We start from the raw sequence: 12936 nt of genomic DNA on the forward strand, positions 1-12936 counted from the left end.
TTATGGCCCCAGGGGCTGTGGGCCATCTCATAGGAGAACTGCTTCTACCCCATTTGCTGTCAGGCAGTGCCATGGAAGCCTTTTGAGGACAGAGAACACCAAACACCTGTGGATGTTTTCTTTTCAAACATTATTTTCAAAAGCAAATCAGCAAGTTCAAGCCACGATTCCATTCTGCTCCTGAGGGAAGCAGAAGTAAAATAGGGTCTCTATCTTTTGTTTTTATGGTTAGTTAAAACATAATTTGTCCTAATGCCTGAAATCCTTCACATAAATATCCATGGTCCTAGCACTTGAAGGGTCACTCAGATGAACATCTCCTTTCTGGAGTGGAGCACTACTGGGGGCTGGGCCAAAGGCCAGGAATCACAGAGTCAACCTGCCCCTGAAGCAGTTCAGCTCCACCTCTGCCTGCTTCAGAGTCCCCCAGAAGGCCCAGAGTTGGCACCCTCTAAGTGCCTTAGCCCTCCTGCCCCTCAGCACCAAGGCTGGAGCAAAGAGGCAGCTGTGGGCAGGAAGGCCAGCCCAATGTATAGACACTGCCCCTCAGGGACAGAGAGGAAGGGAGGATGCTCAAGTATGGGAATAGGATGTGGGCACCATCTCCATCTGCCAGCAACTTCTAAACCCCGAGTCAGAACCCTGAGGGCCCCAGCCCAAGGCCGCAGTTGTTAGCCACAGCATGGCCCAAGCACCAGCCCCATATCACAGTTATCATGGGCCCCACCTCAGGAGCCTCATCTTCAGTGACTTCCTCCCATGTCCCCTTCTGGGGTGTATCCTGGGTCACCAGGTGGGGAGGAGGCCACCAAGAGCCATCTCAGACCCCAGGGGCCTTGGGAGTGGCCCTTCTGCCAGTTATCTCTAGTGAGCACCTCTGTCGTGGGCCTGGGCCTACCTCAGAGCCTGCTGTGAGGGGGCTGCCCAGCCCTGACCTGGCACCTCCACAGCCCTGGCAGTCCCTGGCCTGCTGCCTGGGGAATACATCGTCAGGGTGGGGGCTGCTTTCCCTCCTGGGTACACTCTCTCTCACTGTCTCCTCCCTGGGCCTGTGAGCTAATCAGAGAGGAGGAGGGGGAGGAGGGGGCCGCTGCTTGCCTTCCCCGTTATCTGCAGCAATCCGCGGTGACTAATGCTCCCAGTTGGTAAAAAGGCAGTGTAATCAAAACACTTTTTTTTTAGTCCTTAAAGTTAGTCATTCTCCCAGAGTGGAGGAAAAAAAAGCCTACAGCAGGGAAGCTGAGAGGCTCCCGCTGCCGGGTGGGACTGAGGCACCGGCCGCTGAGGCTCCTGCAGGTCTAAGGTCAGGCCTCCTCCTCTGGACCCTTGGCTATTCTTCCTCCACACCCTCATTTGTTCTTGCTTTCCTTGACATCAGGGTTGCCTGATCCCTGAAGGGCTTCCATGCCAAGCCAGGAGCTGCCCTTTGCTCCCAACCCAGCCAGGTACTGCCATCTGCTGGTCGCAGCTTTCCAGAGGGGAGGAAGCATATAAAAGTTCCCAGGATGAGGCGGAGCGGAGTATCAGTTCCTTCTCAGGTGCCTGGTCATGTGCTGCCAACCTGGTGCTTCTTATGACTCCATCTGCTTGCTGCCTCGGGACCACACTGGCCCTTGATAGAGCTGTAGATTGTCAGAGAAGGCAGGAACCTCAGGAACCGAGGTATAACCTAATGGTGAAAAGCATAAGGGTCAGAGCCAGGTCACCAAGGTTGGAATTTCTTCTTCACCACACCATGGCTGTGCTTTAGCCCCTACATCCGTAAAATGATAACAATAGTAGTACCTACCTCAGAGGGTTGTAAGAATTAAACGTGAACTACTTATAATGGTACCCAGCATGTCGTGCATGCTCAATTATCAACTCATAACCAAAATAAAAACATTTTTTAAATATATATATATACCATCATAAGTCCTTTACTGGCCCAAGGCAGACATTACTAATCAATCAGAGAACTCTCCAATCAATGGTAGATTGTCTAGAAAAAAACCTCAACACAACTCTCCAAGTGGACAACAAGGAATGATCCAAGTTGGCACATGGGATGACATCCATTTGCCATCCCAGATAGAACCAGGAACCTTTATATTATGATCAAGGATAATCAGACCCAGAGAAAGGAACAGACTCCCTCAGTCATTTGGAACCAGAGCCAGGGCCCAAAGAGGTATTCCTGCCCCTGACTGCTCCTTGCCAGCCTGGCTTCTGATATGTCTTTTCACCCTGACCTTTGAGCAATTAATATGGGCTTCTAACCCCTGAAAACTCTCTCCCCGATTGTCTTCTGTCACCCTTGTTCTTCCTCCAATGTTGTTGGCCCCTGGCTGACCAGGGAACTCAATGGTTCAGAGGTATCTTGCGAGCAGGAGCAGAGCAAGCAGGAGGAATGGGATAGGGAGTTCATGAAGAAGCCTGAGGCCTGGGTCTTGGTCTACTGCAAGAGCCTCCCCAAGGCACCAAGTCTCCAGGGTTGCAAAGGAGCTCAGCCTATCAGGCTGGTCCCATCGCATTCAGTCCCTCAGCTTCAGCCTAACCTGCTAATGAAGCCCATAACATCCCAAGTCAACGTTCTGGAGTCTTTGCTCTTTGCTGATTAGAGGCTGGCATGGTGAAAGAGGCAGTGACAGCCCTAGACTTTTGTGGGAAAAGCGAGAGAGAGCAGGATATGACAAGCTGAGACAAGGGTCTGTAGCAAGCACCTGTGCACATTTCAAGAAGAAAAAAAAAAATAAACTCCCAGGAGAGTCAGGGAGCTAATGGCAAAGCCAGTTCTTCCACAGCTTTGCTCCTAAAGTAGACCTCTGCCATCCAAACACTCTTTTAACTTCAGGTTCAGACTCCTGGGAAAGAAGCAGTATTTATCAAGTTTTAAACCAGGAGCATCACCTCTGCCCAAAGTGCCTCTTCTCTCAGATCCTACTTATAAACCCACTTTGCTCCTTTTCCATCCCTCTCCTGTAGGAGCAGGATCACCCTATACTGTTCTGTCCTTTGATTATTAAAAGGAGAGACATAGCTCCTGACCCTGAAGGCTGAGCTTTCCATGACAGTAGAAGTCGTGTGTGTGTGTGTCCCTGTCCTCAGTTCTCTGGGTATCAGCCACACTGCATGGCAGGCTTGTGGGAACACAGGAGAACAATATGCTTGACTATCCATCCCCAGCTCAGCATCCCTCTAGCTGAGCAAATGGGCCACAGGTACAGAGGCTAAGCCCAGCTGAGAGCAGGAACTTTCCAGACAGACTCTGGGCGGTCAGCATTCTTCCCAGTAACCTCAAAGTTCTCACTGACTACTTAAAGGTTTGAGGTAGGTGGTAAACAGCACAGTCTCAGTAAGGCCTCAGGGTGAATCCTTCCCTCACAGAAGATTCATACCTAGCTTCATCTTCACACCAACTGCTCAGATCTGCTTATTTCTCTGGACTTGTCCCTCTTTTTAGGACCTGTCCCACTTGCCTCCTCTCTTCACCTATTTCCCAAGAACCTCTAGAGTAAATGTGACAGTGGACTAGGAATTTGAATGTGGGAAACTTTGGTGATGTTACCTAGTCATTTGTTTACAGAGGAAGAGATCAAGGCCAGGAGAGGAGATGTGACTTGTCAGAGCTCAGTCATGTTGTCAAATACTGAATTAGAACCTTGGTCTCCTCCAGTCTTTTAGTACAGAACACATTCATTCTTGTCCTCTAAGATGTGTCTGCTACCCCCACTCCCATCTCTGAGACAGACTTCCCCTGGTATATGGCAAGCTAATATTTTTGGAAATCTTTATCACTGTGGAATCCCTGAGGAAGGCAGAGTATGAGGGAAGGGAGGACAAAGATGGGGAGCCATCCACAGGTGCTAAAGCAGGAGACTCATAATCACACAGCACCCCTTCCATCCACTGTATCCTCTTCAAAGCTGCAAGGATGGACCCTTCCTCTACCCATGCTCTCTGCCCAAGTTGCCCTTTGAGGACTTCTTTTCTCTCTAAGGCTGTTCTTGTGCTCATGTTGGCCCATCTCCTGAAGAACAACGTGGTGATGAAGCTGGTCTATGTGATATGCTTGGGGAGCTACCTTTCACTGGAAAACGTATTTGAATCAAACTCTGAACCCTCTCGAGTGGAAACAGAAAACACAAATGAAAGATTCACCCCTGTGCCCACACTCTGAGCCCCCCTACTCCTCTGGTTGAGCCCTCTACTCCACCCTAAGTAAGTCAGAAATAATCTTATTGTCAAGTTCACTGACTTGATTGCTCCCCAGGCAGCTTCTAATACAGCTGAGGGTCATTTGAAGAAGAAAAATTTCAGAGAGCAGATCTTTGCGGGGGGGGGGGGGGGGGGGGGGGGGGAGCAACACAGGCATCACCATCTGCTCTTCTCTCTCCTTAGAGAGGGAGCTATTTGGGGAATACAACTCAGCCCAGAACCCCAGGCAGCTTATAAGGGACTGAGGTCCTAATTCTGATTTTGGGAGACCTGAGGCCTGGGCCTCAATCCTCTTCTTGCCATAGCCAGTTCCCTCTGCCTGGACCCTCCTCACCCCTCATCTCAAATTCAGCTGACCTGATTCCATCTTTAGGGCTTGGTTTCCACAATGGCTCCTCCTGGAAACCTTCACTAACGCCCCACGTGAAGCATAGGGACCCCCTTACAGGCTGCCTCAGGGTCTTATTTTGTCTCATCCTGTACTGTTATTGTAACTGCATGTTTACTTCTCTCTGCAAGAAACTCTGGAAGGACATAGGGCAAGATCAACACTTGTTTTGCACGGTTGTATCCTTGAGGTTAGCACAGAACCTGGAACATTGCAGGAGCTCAGCTAATACATATTAAATGAAGGAATAGAAAGAGTGGGACCATTCACAGCATTGGGTCCTGTAGAGAAGACCACAGAAGGGAAGGACCAGCAGTCAGGGAGCAACCCTTACTGAGTCATCTGTTAAGTAGATTTACAGATCATTTCAACCTGAAAAGCACCTATTTTATTTACATTGGAGCCCTGGGCCACCTTGAAGGAGGGAAAGATCTGCTTGTTGTAACACGCAATGCATGTGCGGCGTACAATATTTTAAAAATACAAGAGTACAGGGCAAATTGAGTCTCCCTCACACTGCTACTCCAATGGCTCCTTCCCCCATCCACAATGCTCTCCAGTCTCCGGATTGGAAACCTTAAGACAGGTGATGAGCCTGTTAAGGACCCTGTGTGGAAAGCGGGAGAGAAGTTTGTGAGTCACGGCTGAAAATGCCCCGAGGCAGCAGGCGGAGCCTCAAAGCCCTTAGCCTGAGCGCCAGGGTCGCCAGCAAGGGAAACTCCGCAGCCAGCACGCGGCGGGTCAAGGGTTAACCCGCCGGGCCCCGCCCTCCTGCCCGCCTCTTCCGGGCAGAGGGGGCGGGACTACGTCACTTCCTGGAGACTGTCTGAATCCGGAAGTGATCCCAGAGGATTGAGTTGCAGCGGAGGACCCCGGCAGCCCGCCCAGGTTCGGGACCATGAGCTGGTGAGTGAGGCCCGAGCGGCGCGGGACGGCTGGAGCCGCAGCCCGCCGTGCGCCCGGCCTCTGCGTCACTTCGGAGTCCGGGCGCCCGCCCTTCCTGCACCGACCCCTCGCCCCAGAGCCGGCCCGATAGCCCCAGCCCCGGGGTCGTTCGGGAGAGCCGCCCACTCTCCGCAGGACTCCGGGGAGATGGGCCTGAGGATGCAGTTAGCCTGGGACCCCGCGTCTGATCCTGTTTCCTACTCTCTCTTCCAAGGAGCAGACCCGTTTCCTCCCAGCTCCTTGAGTGAGTGAGGGATTGCCTTGTTCTCTCCTTTATTAAGTATCTGTTGAATGGAGTCCGTGTCTTGGTCGGCCGAGGGCATCTCTCCACTGCCGTCGGTCTGCCTCAGAGTAGTGATCCAAAACTGCTCGCCTTCAGATAACTGGTCTTTGCACCACTTTACCTCGTCTTCAAAAGAAAAACGTGAATTTCCTTTGGAAGGGGCCAGAATGATAATCTACATTCACCCTCCCAGTGTAGGACTGAACTAGTTTAAATCTTTTGCAGGGCCATGACCCACTACTCTCTCTAAAATAAACACTTTGTACCTTAAGGGAACTGAAACAATGAGAGCCAAGGAGTCTTGAGAATGGTGGAGTCGCAACTCCAGTTGCTGCAGAGTTCTGTGATATTGGGGTCATGGTGGGCACTTCATAATTCTTAATGACTGATTGATTTTGTAAAATTAAGTTCACCCAAAAGACAATCCCTGTTACTGGGTCTGGATTATTTACGTTCACAGGAAACAACCATGGGGCTTCCTTAAAGGGTGCCTTGTCAAGGCTCTTACCTTACCATCAGGCCCAAGAACCTGTATATCCACACCTCTGGATCTCAGGAGATCCAGCTCTAAGGCACTTGTATGAATAATTTGACCCCCAGAGATGTGCAAGATGAATTAAAACCCAGTTACACTAAAGTAGGGAACATGCTCAGAGTCTAACCTGTTTGTGCAAAATGAGTGCATGATAATCAGTTATGAATAAATGAAAATAGTAGATTATCCTTCAGGATGGCCTTTGCAGGCTGACATTTGGCCATCAGCAGAGACTGAGCAATGGCCACAAGCAGCTGATGTCAATCAATGTCCAGGCTAACTCTGTTGTAATATTCAAGCCATTATGACCCCTCCCCCACCTGCTTCTTAGCCCAAGATTGATGGACAAATATCAGACAGTCTGCAGCACATGGAGAGAAGCCTGGAGCAATCCCCCAATAAGCCCCCGGTGGAGCTGCTCCTTTTCTCTCTGTCTTTTGCTGCAAGAGGCCAACAGGGGGCTGGAACCCTAAAAAGATAACTTTCTTTTCTTGTTATAATCTGGCTAGAGATGGGCAAAGTGGCAATTCTTCAGTTCCCTTTCTTAGAGAAATTTCTTCCTTAAAGTGCCAGATTGGGTCTCCCAACCTTGTGATATATCACTCTTTTTGCAAAGTCCACAATGTGCATAGAACATCAACGTTGGAAATTTCTCACTGTTACACTTGAAAGCCCAGCCTTATAAGTTACCCTTTGTGCCCCTAGGCCTTATAAGTATAATAAAGTGTCTTCTTGTCTACTGCATCCTGAATCTTTGGAGTTCTCTTGCCAGATTTTTTAAGTAAAAAGTAGAAAGTGCAGATTCTTTATGTTGTTTTGATTGGCATTTACAATTTAAAAAACCAAATTCATCTTTTCTTCCTAATTGGAAAAACAGTAGGGCAGAGACCATTGAAGGTAAATGATTCTCTGGGTGAGCTGAGGCAAGTTGTTTCCTTTTGTCTTGCAGAAAGTTTCTTATCTGAAAAACTGGCCTCCCATTTCCTAAAGTCCAAGAGATTGGAGAGAATTGAAATTGTCAGCTGCCTAACAGGAACTGAGATTTTTGTGAAGTAGAACTAATTTACCAGTATGTGCACATCTTGGTACCTCCTTGGACTGAGGGTCACAACCAAAAGGGTGGCTTTGTCCCTCAAAGCTGAGATTCCTTTCTCTTCCTCCTTAGAGGGTGTCTACGTCATATCTTGCGTGGACCCTGACCCTCTCTCCATGAGAAGGGACCAGCACCGGCGCCTGGGCACACAATCGCACTCAGTTCCTAGCTCAATGGCTGGCAAGGGGACCAGGGCTGGGTGCTTCTGATTCATTCCCAGAGTGGTTTTCCTGCTCCCACAATGAATCCATCCATTCATCTGAGACTGGAATTCTCAGTAGGGGAAGAGACCAGAGTGACGTAGAGACATCATGGGAGGCTGATGCCCAAGGTCAAGTTCACCAAGTACATAGGCTATGCCAGGCATAGTTAAATAAGGCCTAGGGGCACATGGCCCATGGTCCCCAAAGGGTAACCATTGTTCTGGTATAGGCTGGGCTTTCAAAATGTCACAGTGAGAAATGTCCAATATTGATGCCCTATGCATACTGTGGACTTTACGTGAAGATTGAGGAGGCTTTGTTTTCTGCTTCCTCTCTGCAGGCAGCCCGCCCACCCCGTTTATTTAATGGGTACCTGCTGCCTTCCTGCACTATTCACGCATTCGCCTTTCAGCAAGGCAACCCAGTGATCTCTCTTGCCAGGAAGAAAGCATTCGGTATTTACATCTCAGATCACTGATTCACATCTTGACCCCCAAGTCAGACACTGTCTCCTCCCTCTCTCTCCTTCCCTCTTTTCTTTCCTCTCTCTCTCTCTCCCTCCCTCCTCTCTCTCCTTTTTGTATGTGTGTCTTTATTATGGGATGGTGAAAGAATTAAATAGAATTAAGTATCGTGATCTTAATCTAGTTTAGCTGTCTCCAGGAATTGTAGCCTTCCCTGTAACCACACACCTAGATGATCTTATGACAAGAAAGAACACTGGAGGAAATCTTCCTATACCCAGGGTTCTGTAGTTTGAGAAAGAAGGAAATCAGAGGTTGTACAGAAAAGTTCAACTAGGAGGTAGAGTGCTGTGTTCAGGTTCTGGCTTGGTTGCTCTGTGTGGCCCATCAATCTTTCTCTGTCTTGTTTTCTCTGTATGTAACATGGAATGAATAATCCCAGCAGACAGTGTGCTACCCTAGTGACAGAGTTAAAAGAATGAAGTCTGTCTGCTGATGTGATCCTTTTCTGAATATAGGCTCTAGTTTGCCCCTTAAATTTGGGTATTCGTCTGGTTTGGTCTGTAGCTCCCCGTCCACACTGCAGTCCCGAGGATGAACAACTGACTTTGTACTGCAGATTGTGTTGCTAAGCTGGGATGTTCTGTAGTGCATACATTTCCCTCTCGTGATCTTTTTAACTTAACAGTGGGTTTATCGGAGTGTAACCCCATCATAAGTTGAGGAGCATCTGTGAATCGTGATGCATATATATGACACTCAACAAATATTTGCTGATTTAATGCTTATTAAACATTTTCAGTATTCAGAGATCTCTGTTAAATGTTGGGGGGCATTTTAAAGATTGTAAGAGTCAATCCCTATCTTCAACCAGTGTCTGCAAAGTACTAGGGAGTCAAAGGAAGGACATCTGGTCACTGAATGTCAGCATGGTGTCATCCAGAAAGACTTTGAATGGGAGACAGAATTTTAACTGGACTGTGACTTAGCAAGTGTATACCGTTTCCATGGCGAATGAGAGAGGGATCTGGCTAGGAGAATGGCACGGAAAAGGTGTGTGTGGAGAGGTGCATTGAGAGTATTTAATGCAGACAGTCAGGAGGCCAGTTTGGATGCAGTGAACAATGATTGAGCAGAGGCTTCACTGTTGAGAATTGGCACTCTTTGCTTGGGGCCACATTTATAGTGCTTTTCGGTGTCATGCTGAGAAATTGAAATTGAGCCTGGCCTTTGGAAAATTGAAGGTTCTTGAGCAGGAAAGTGGCTTGACAGAAGAAATGATTTATTCAGATTATTTTGGCAGTAGCCTGCAGGACAGCTCAGAAAAGAGAAAGAAAGGAACCAGGGAGGCCAACTTGGACCAAAGCTTCCAAAAATTTTTGACCATACTTGCAGTTAGAAATATGTTTGGACATCACAATTCACATGCATGCATTTATATGGGAAATAAAAATTTCACACAGTATATGTGCAGTACACCCTATTATGTTCTTTTTTGTGTTTTAAAGAATGACTCACCTCAATTGCTTTTATGACTACCTTTGATATGTCTGTATGATGGAATAATGTAGGTAGTCGAAATGATCTCTGTGCCCTGGGTTCAGTAACCAGCACTTGGGGGTGGGGGGACTGTATGATAGCATTCTGCCTGGACCCCAGTTATAAAAGTACCTATTCAAACTAGAACCTAGCTAAAGATAGGCTTGTTAATTTGGTTGTTTTTGTGGGGTTAAAATGAGAAATCCAGAGGGGTAGTTGTAAAGAACACTTATCCATCACTTTCCAGAAGAGAAAATCCTAGAGACAAAATCCCCTACAAGGATGTTCCATCTTATTAGAGTTCAACTCTATTGCTTAAAGAGTAAGACCTGAAGCCAGTAGGACTCAAAGTTTGAATTTGACAAAGCCATCTGGTAGATACGTGAGTAGTTACTATATATTCTCTATAACTTTTTGAATGTTTGCGGTTATTTTTTACTTTTTAAATTTTGTGATCATCGCCAGGGCAGACCTCATTTGCCATAGCAATAGAATGGTTGCCCTCTGGCCAAGGCCAGAGGTGATATAGGGAGGGGCTATGTCCATCCCTTTGCCCTGCTCCTTTTACCTCCTGCTTCCCAATGGCCACACTTTCAGCAGAGAAGAAAAGGGTAGTGTGGGAGCTCTTTATCACATCGGGGGGTAAGAGACTGAAGTGAGAGTGAGACCAGAGAGGTGCCTTAGACGCAGCACAGCTGGGCTGGTGAGCCTTTCGGTGGAATGAGGCCACCCGAGCTTTCTCTCTCGCTTGCTGATTAAGCAGAACAAGGCTGTCACCTCAGACTGCCTTGTTTCCTTCTTATAAAATGGGGAAACCCTTTTCCTACCCCTCCTGTCTTACAGGTTAGAATAGAATAGGTGATAACTTGTCTGTCAAATATTTAGAGTTTTCTGCCTGCTTGAATTTCTTGCCTTTCTCTTTTCTTGCCCTTCAGGTGCTGCTGCAGCAGCCTCCATACTTCTGTCCCAAATTCTTCCACTGTTCAGGAGGAAGTCACCACTCGGATTTAAGCAGTTGTATAACTTGGGCCTGGTTGTGATGCATTATGGAATGGGACAGCTGTTTGTCCCTAAAACAGAAAAAAACAGTTTCAGGTTTCCTGACCATTCCCTGGAGGATATTTATCTCTTTGTGACTCAGTGCAGTCACCCCTCTGGGTCTTGGAGTGATCTTCTATCACCAGAATACCCTCCCTGACCCTCACAGCAAATCCTTGCAGACCACTTACATGCCTGGGGCTATTCTAAGCACTAAACTCTTTTAACTTTCACAGGGACCCTGTAGGATTAAGTAGATTTTCATCCCACTTCATAGACAAGGAAACTAACCTGACAAGGTGAGGTAACTGGTCTGAAGTCTCAAGCCAGTGATCGGCAGAGCCAAGATTTGAACCCCAGCGCTGTGGCTCCAAGAGTCCATTGTCATCCGGTGAAGCACAGAAGGGGACCACTTCAAGTGAACTGATGTATCAGAAGCACCTAGCACAGAATCTGGCAATAGTAGATGCTCAATAAATGGTCACTTTAATTAGATGGTCCCCTGACTCTCACATGACCCAACATTATGTGATTCATTCTGTCTGCTTTACAGAGGGCATCCTGGGGAGCCATGGGAAAGAAGGGATCACAGCTGAGCCCAAGGATTGTTCTGGTCCAAGTAACAAGTCGGCCAAGTCACAGAGTCATGCCTTTTATTTTTAAACACACACGCACCCCTCCTCGGACTGATGGCAGGTCAGGGTCATGTTCTATGTGCTCTGGTTTTGGATCCAGTTAATTTAGGCCAGAGGCTGTGGTCATGGGCACTGAGATGAATGGTTTCAGCTCAGGTCACTGCCCCTCTGAGGGGGTCTCTCATGCTCTCGCTATGACTGAACTTTCCCTGGCCCTTGGCATTGCGGCCAGCTGGCCCTTCAGCTGGAGAGGATGGATCCAACAGGCAGCTGTTCCGCAGGAGCCAGATGACTACATAAGCCCTGCCTGGCCCTGGCCCTCCTGCTTTCTCTCTCAGATTGTTAAGGTGGCAGCCTCGTGGGGCCTCAGACCAGAACAGGCGGCAACCCGAGGACAGAGCCACATAAGGGGCGGGTGGGGGGGGCAGTCCTTGTAGCCTGCAGAAGCTGCTGCCTTTCGCCCACCTTCCTGCTCTTGCCGAGACAGTGACTCAGGCCCAGACCACTCCCTGGGGAGCCAGGATTTCAGCCACTATCAACCACCGCCCACTCTTGCTCAGCCCTCCCTTCCTTCTCACCTCCCTCACCTACCCCCAGCACTGTGCATCTCTTGCCCAGCCAGAGACATCAGAAAGGTACAGGGCCGGTAGACTGACTCACTTCAGGACTCTTCCCACCCCCGGCCAAGCCCAGACTCACGTTCACTAGAAACAAATTCTGGAAGGCGAGTGAAGACAGGGAAGCATGCGAACTTTTCCCCTTGCCCCACTCGTCTTTGTAATGGGACTGGAGGACTCTCCCAAGAAGGCAGGGATCGAGAGATCTGCTGGGGTGACCAGGGGATCCCCACCCAACTGCCATCTGGGTCTGCCTCTTGTCTCTGCCTCTGCAGCAGAGGGGGTGAGGAAACAAAAGATTGAGAAACGCAGCAAATTGAAAATGCAAAAGAGCTGTTTTTGTAAATAGACATTACACAAGAGCAAGAGAGTTTTTGGAAAGGTTTTACTGAGACAGACAGAATTAGCCAACTGGCATCATGCTGCTAATAGAGATATTTACTGTTTGAAAAAGTATATTTGTAGCTTTGGAGAACATCCTGTTGACTTTTCTTTATTGTGAAAGAAAATAGAATCTTTTCCCCCCTTTCCCTGTGTACACACTGAACTTTTTTCCTTTTCTGAGGTGGGGCATGTTGGGGACTGAGAGAACTGTTTTCTCCACCTTGTTGCTGAGACCAAAATATCCCTTCTCCTGCCCTCTGGTGCCGATGTTTATGAAATGGCAGGCAGAACCAGGGAGGACTCCTGCTCTGGGGGCGGAAAACCCAGAGCCCTCTTGATTTCTTCTGGAATGCAGAGATTCCCTGGGAAGCAAGCCCTGTCTTCTCTCTGGACCTCCTCTTACCCCGTAATGCCTAAGGGAGAACACTGAGGAAAGCCGGGAGGGGGAAAAGCCTGCCCCAGAGGACCATGAACCATGGCCCGCGTGACCCAGCAGTGCCTGGAGATACTGCTGTGCTTTCGCCCCTGCTGCACCCTCCTCAGCAGCAGCTGTTTCTCCTACGGTGTCCAGAGGCCAGCATGACTTGAACCACAGGGTAGGAGAGGCGTGGAGCC

General features: G+C 48.6%; 1 protein-coding gene across 1 annotated transcript in view; it reads left to right on the forward strand.

Annotated features, from left to right (window-relative positions):
- Positions 1-5381: 5381 nt before the first annotated feature.
- Positions 5382-12936, forward strand: part of Bin3 (bridging integrator 3) — a 40695-nt gene continuing 33140 nt past the window's right edge. The window contains exon 1 of the mRNA XM_047548010.1: positions 5382-5491. Coding sequence (XP_047403966.1) covers positions 5484-5491 — 8 coding nt within the window. The 5' untranslated portion in view covers positions 5382-5483. The remainder of the gene's footprint in view (positions 5492-12936) is intronic.

This window comes from Sciurus carolinensis, chromosome 4 (assembly GCF_902686445.1).
Source record: "Sciurus carolinensis chromosome 4, mSciCar1.2, whole genome shotgun sequence".
NCBI classification, from domain to species: Eukaryota; Metazoa; Chordata; class Mammalia; order Rodentia; family Sciuridae; genus Sciurus; species Sciurus carolinensis.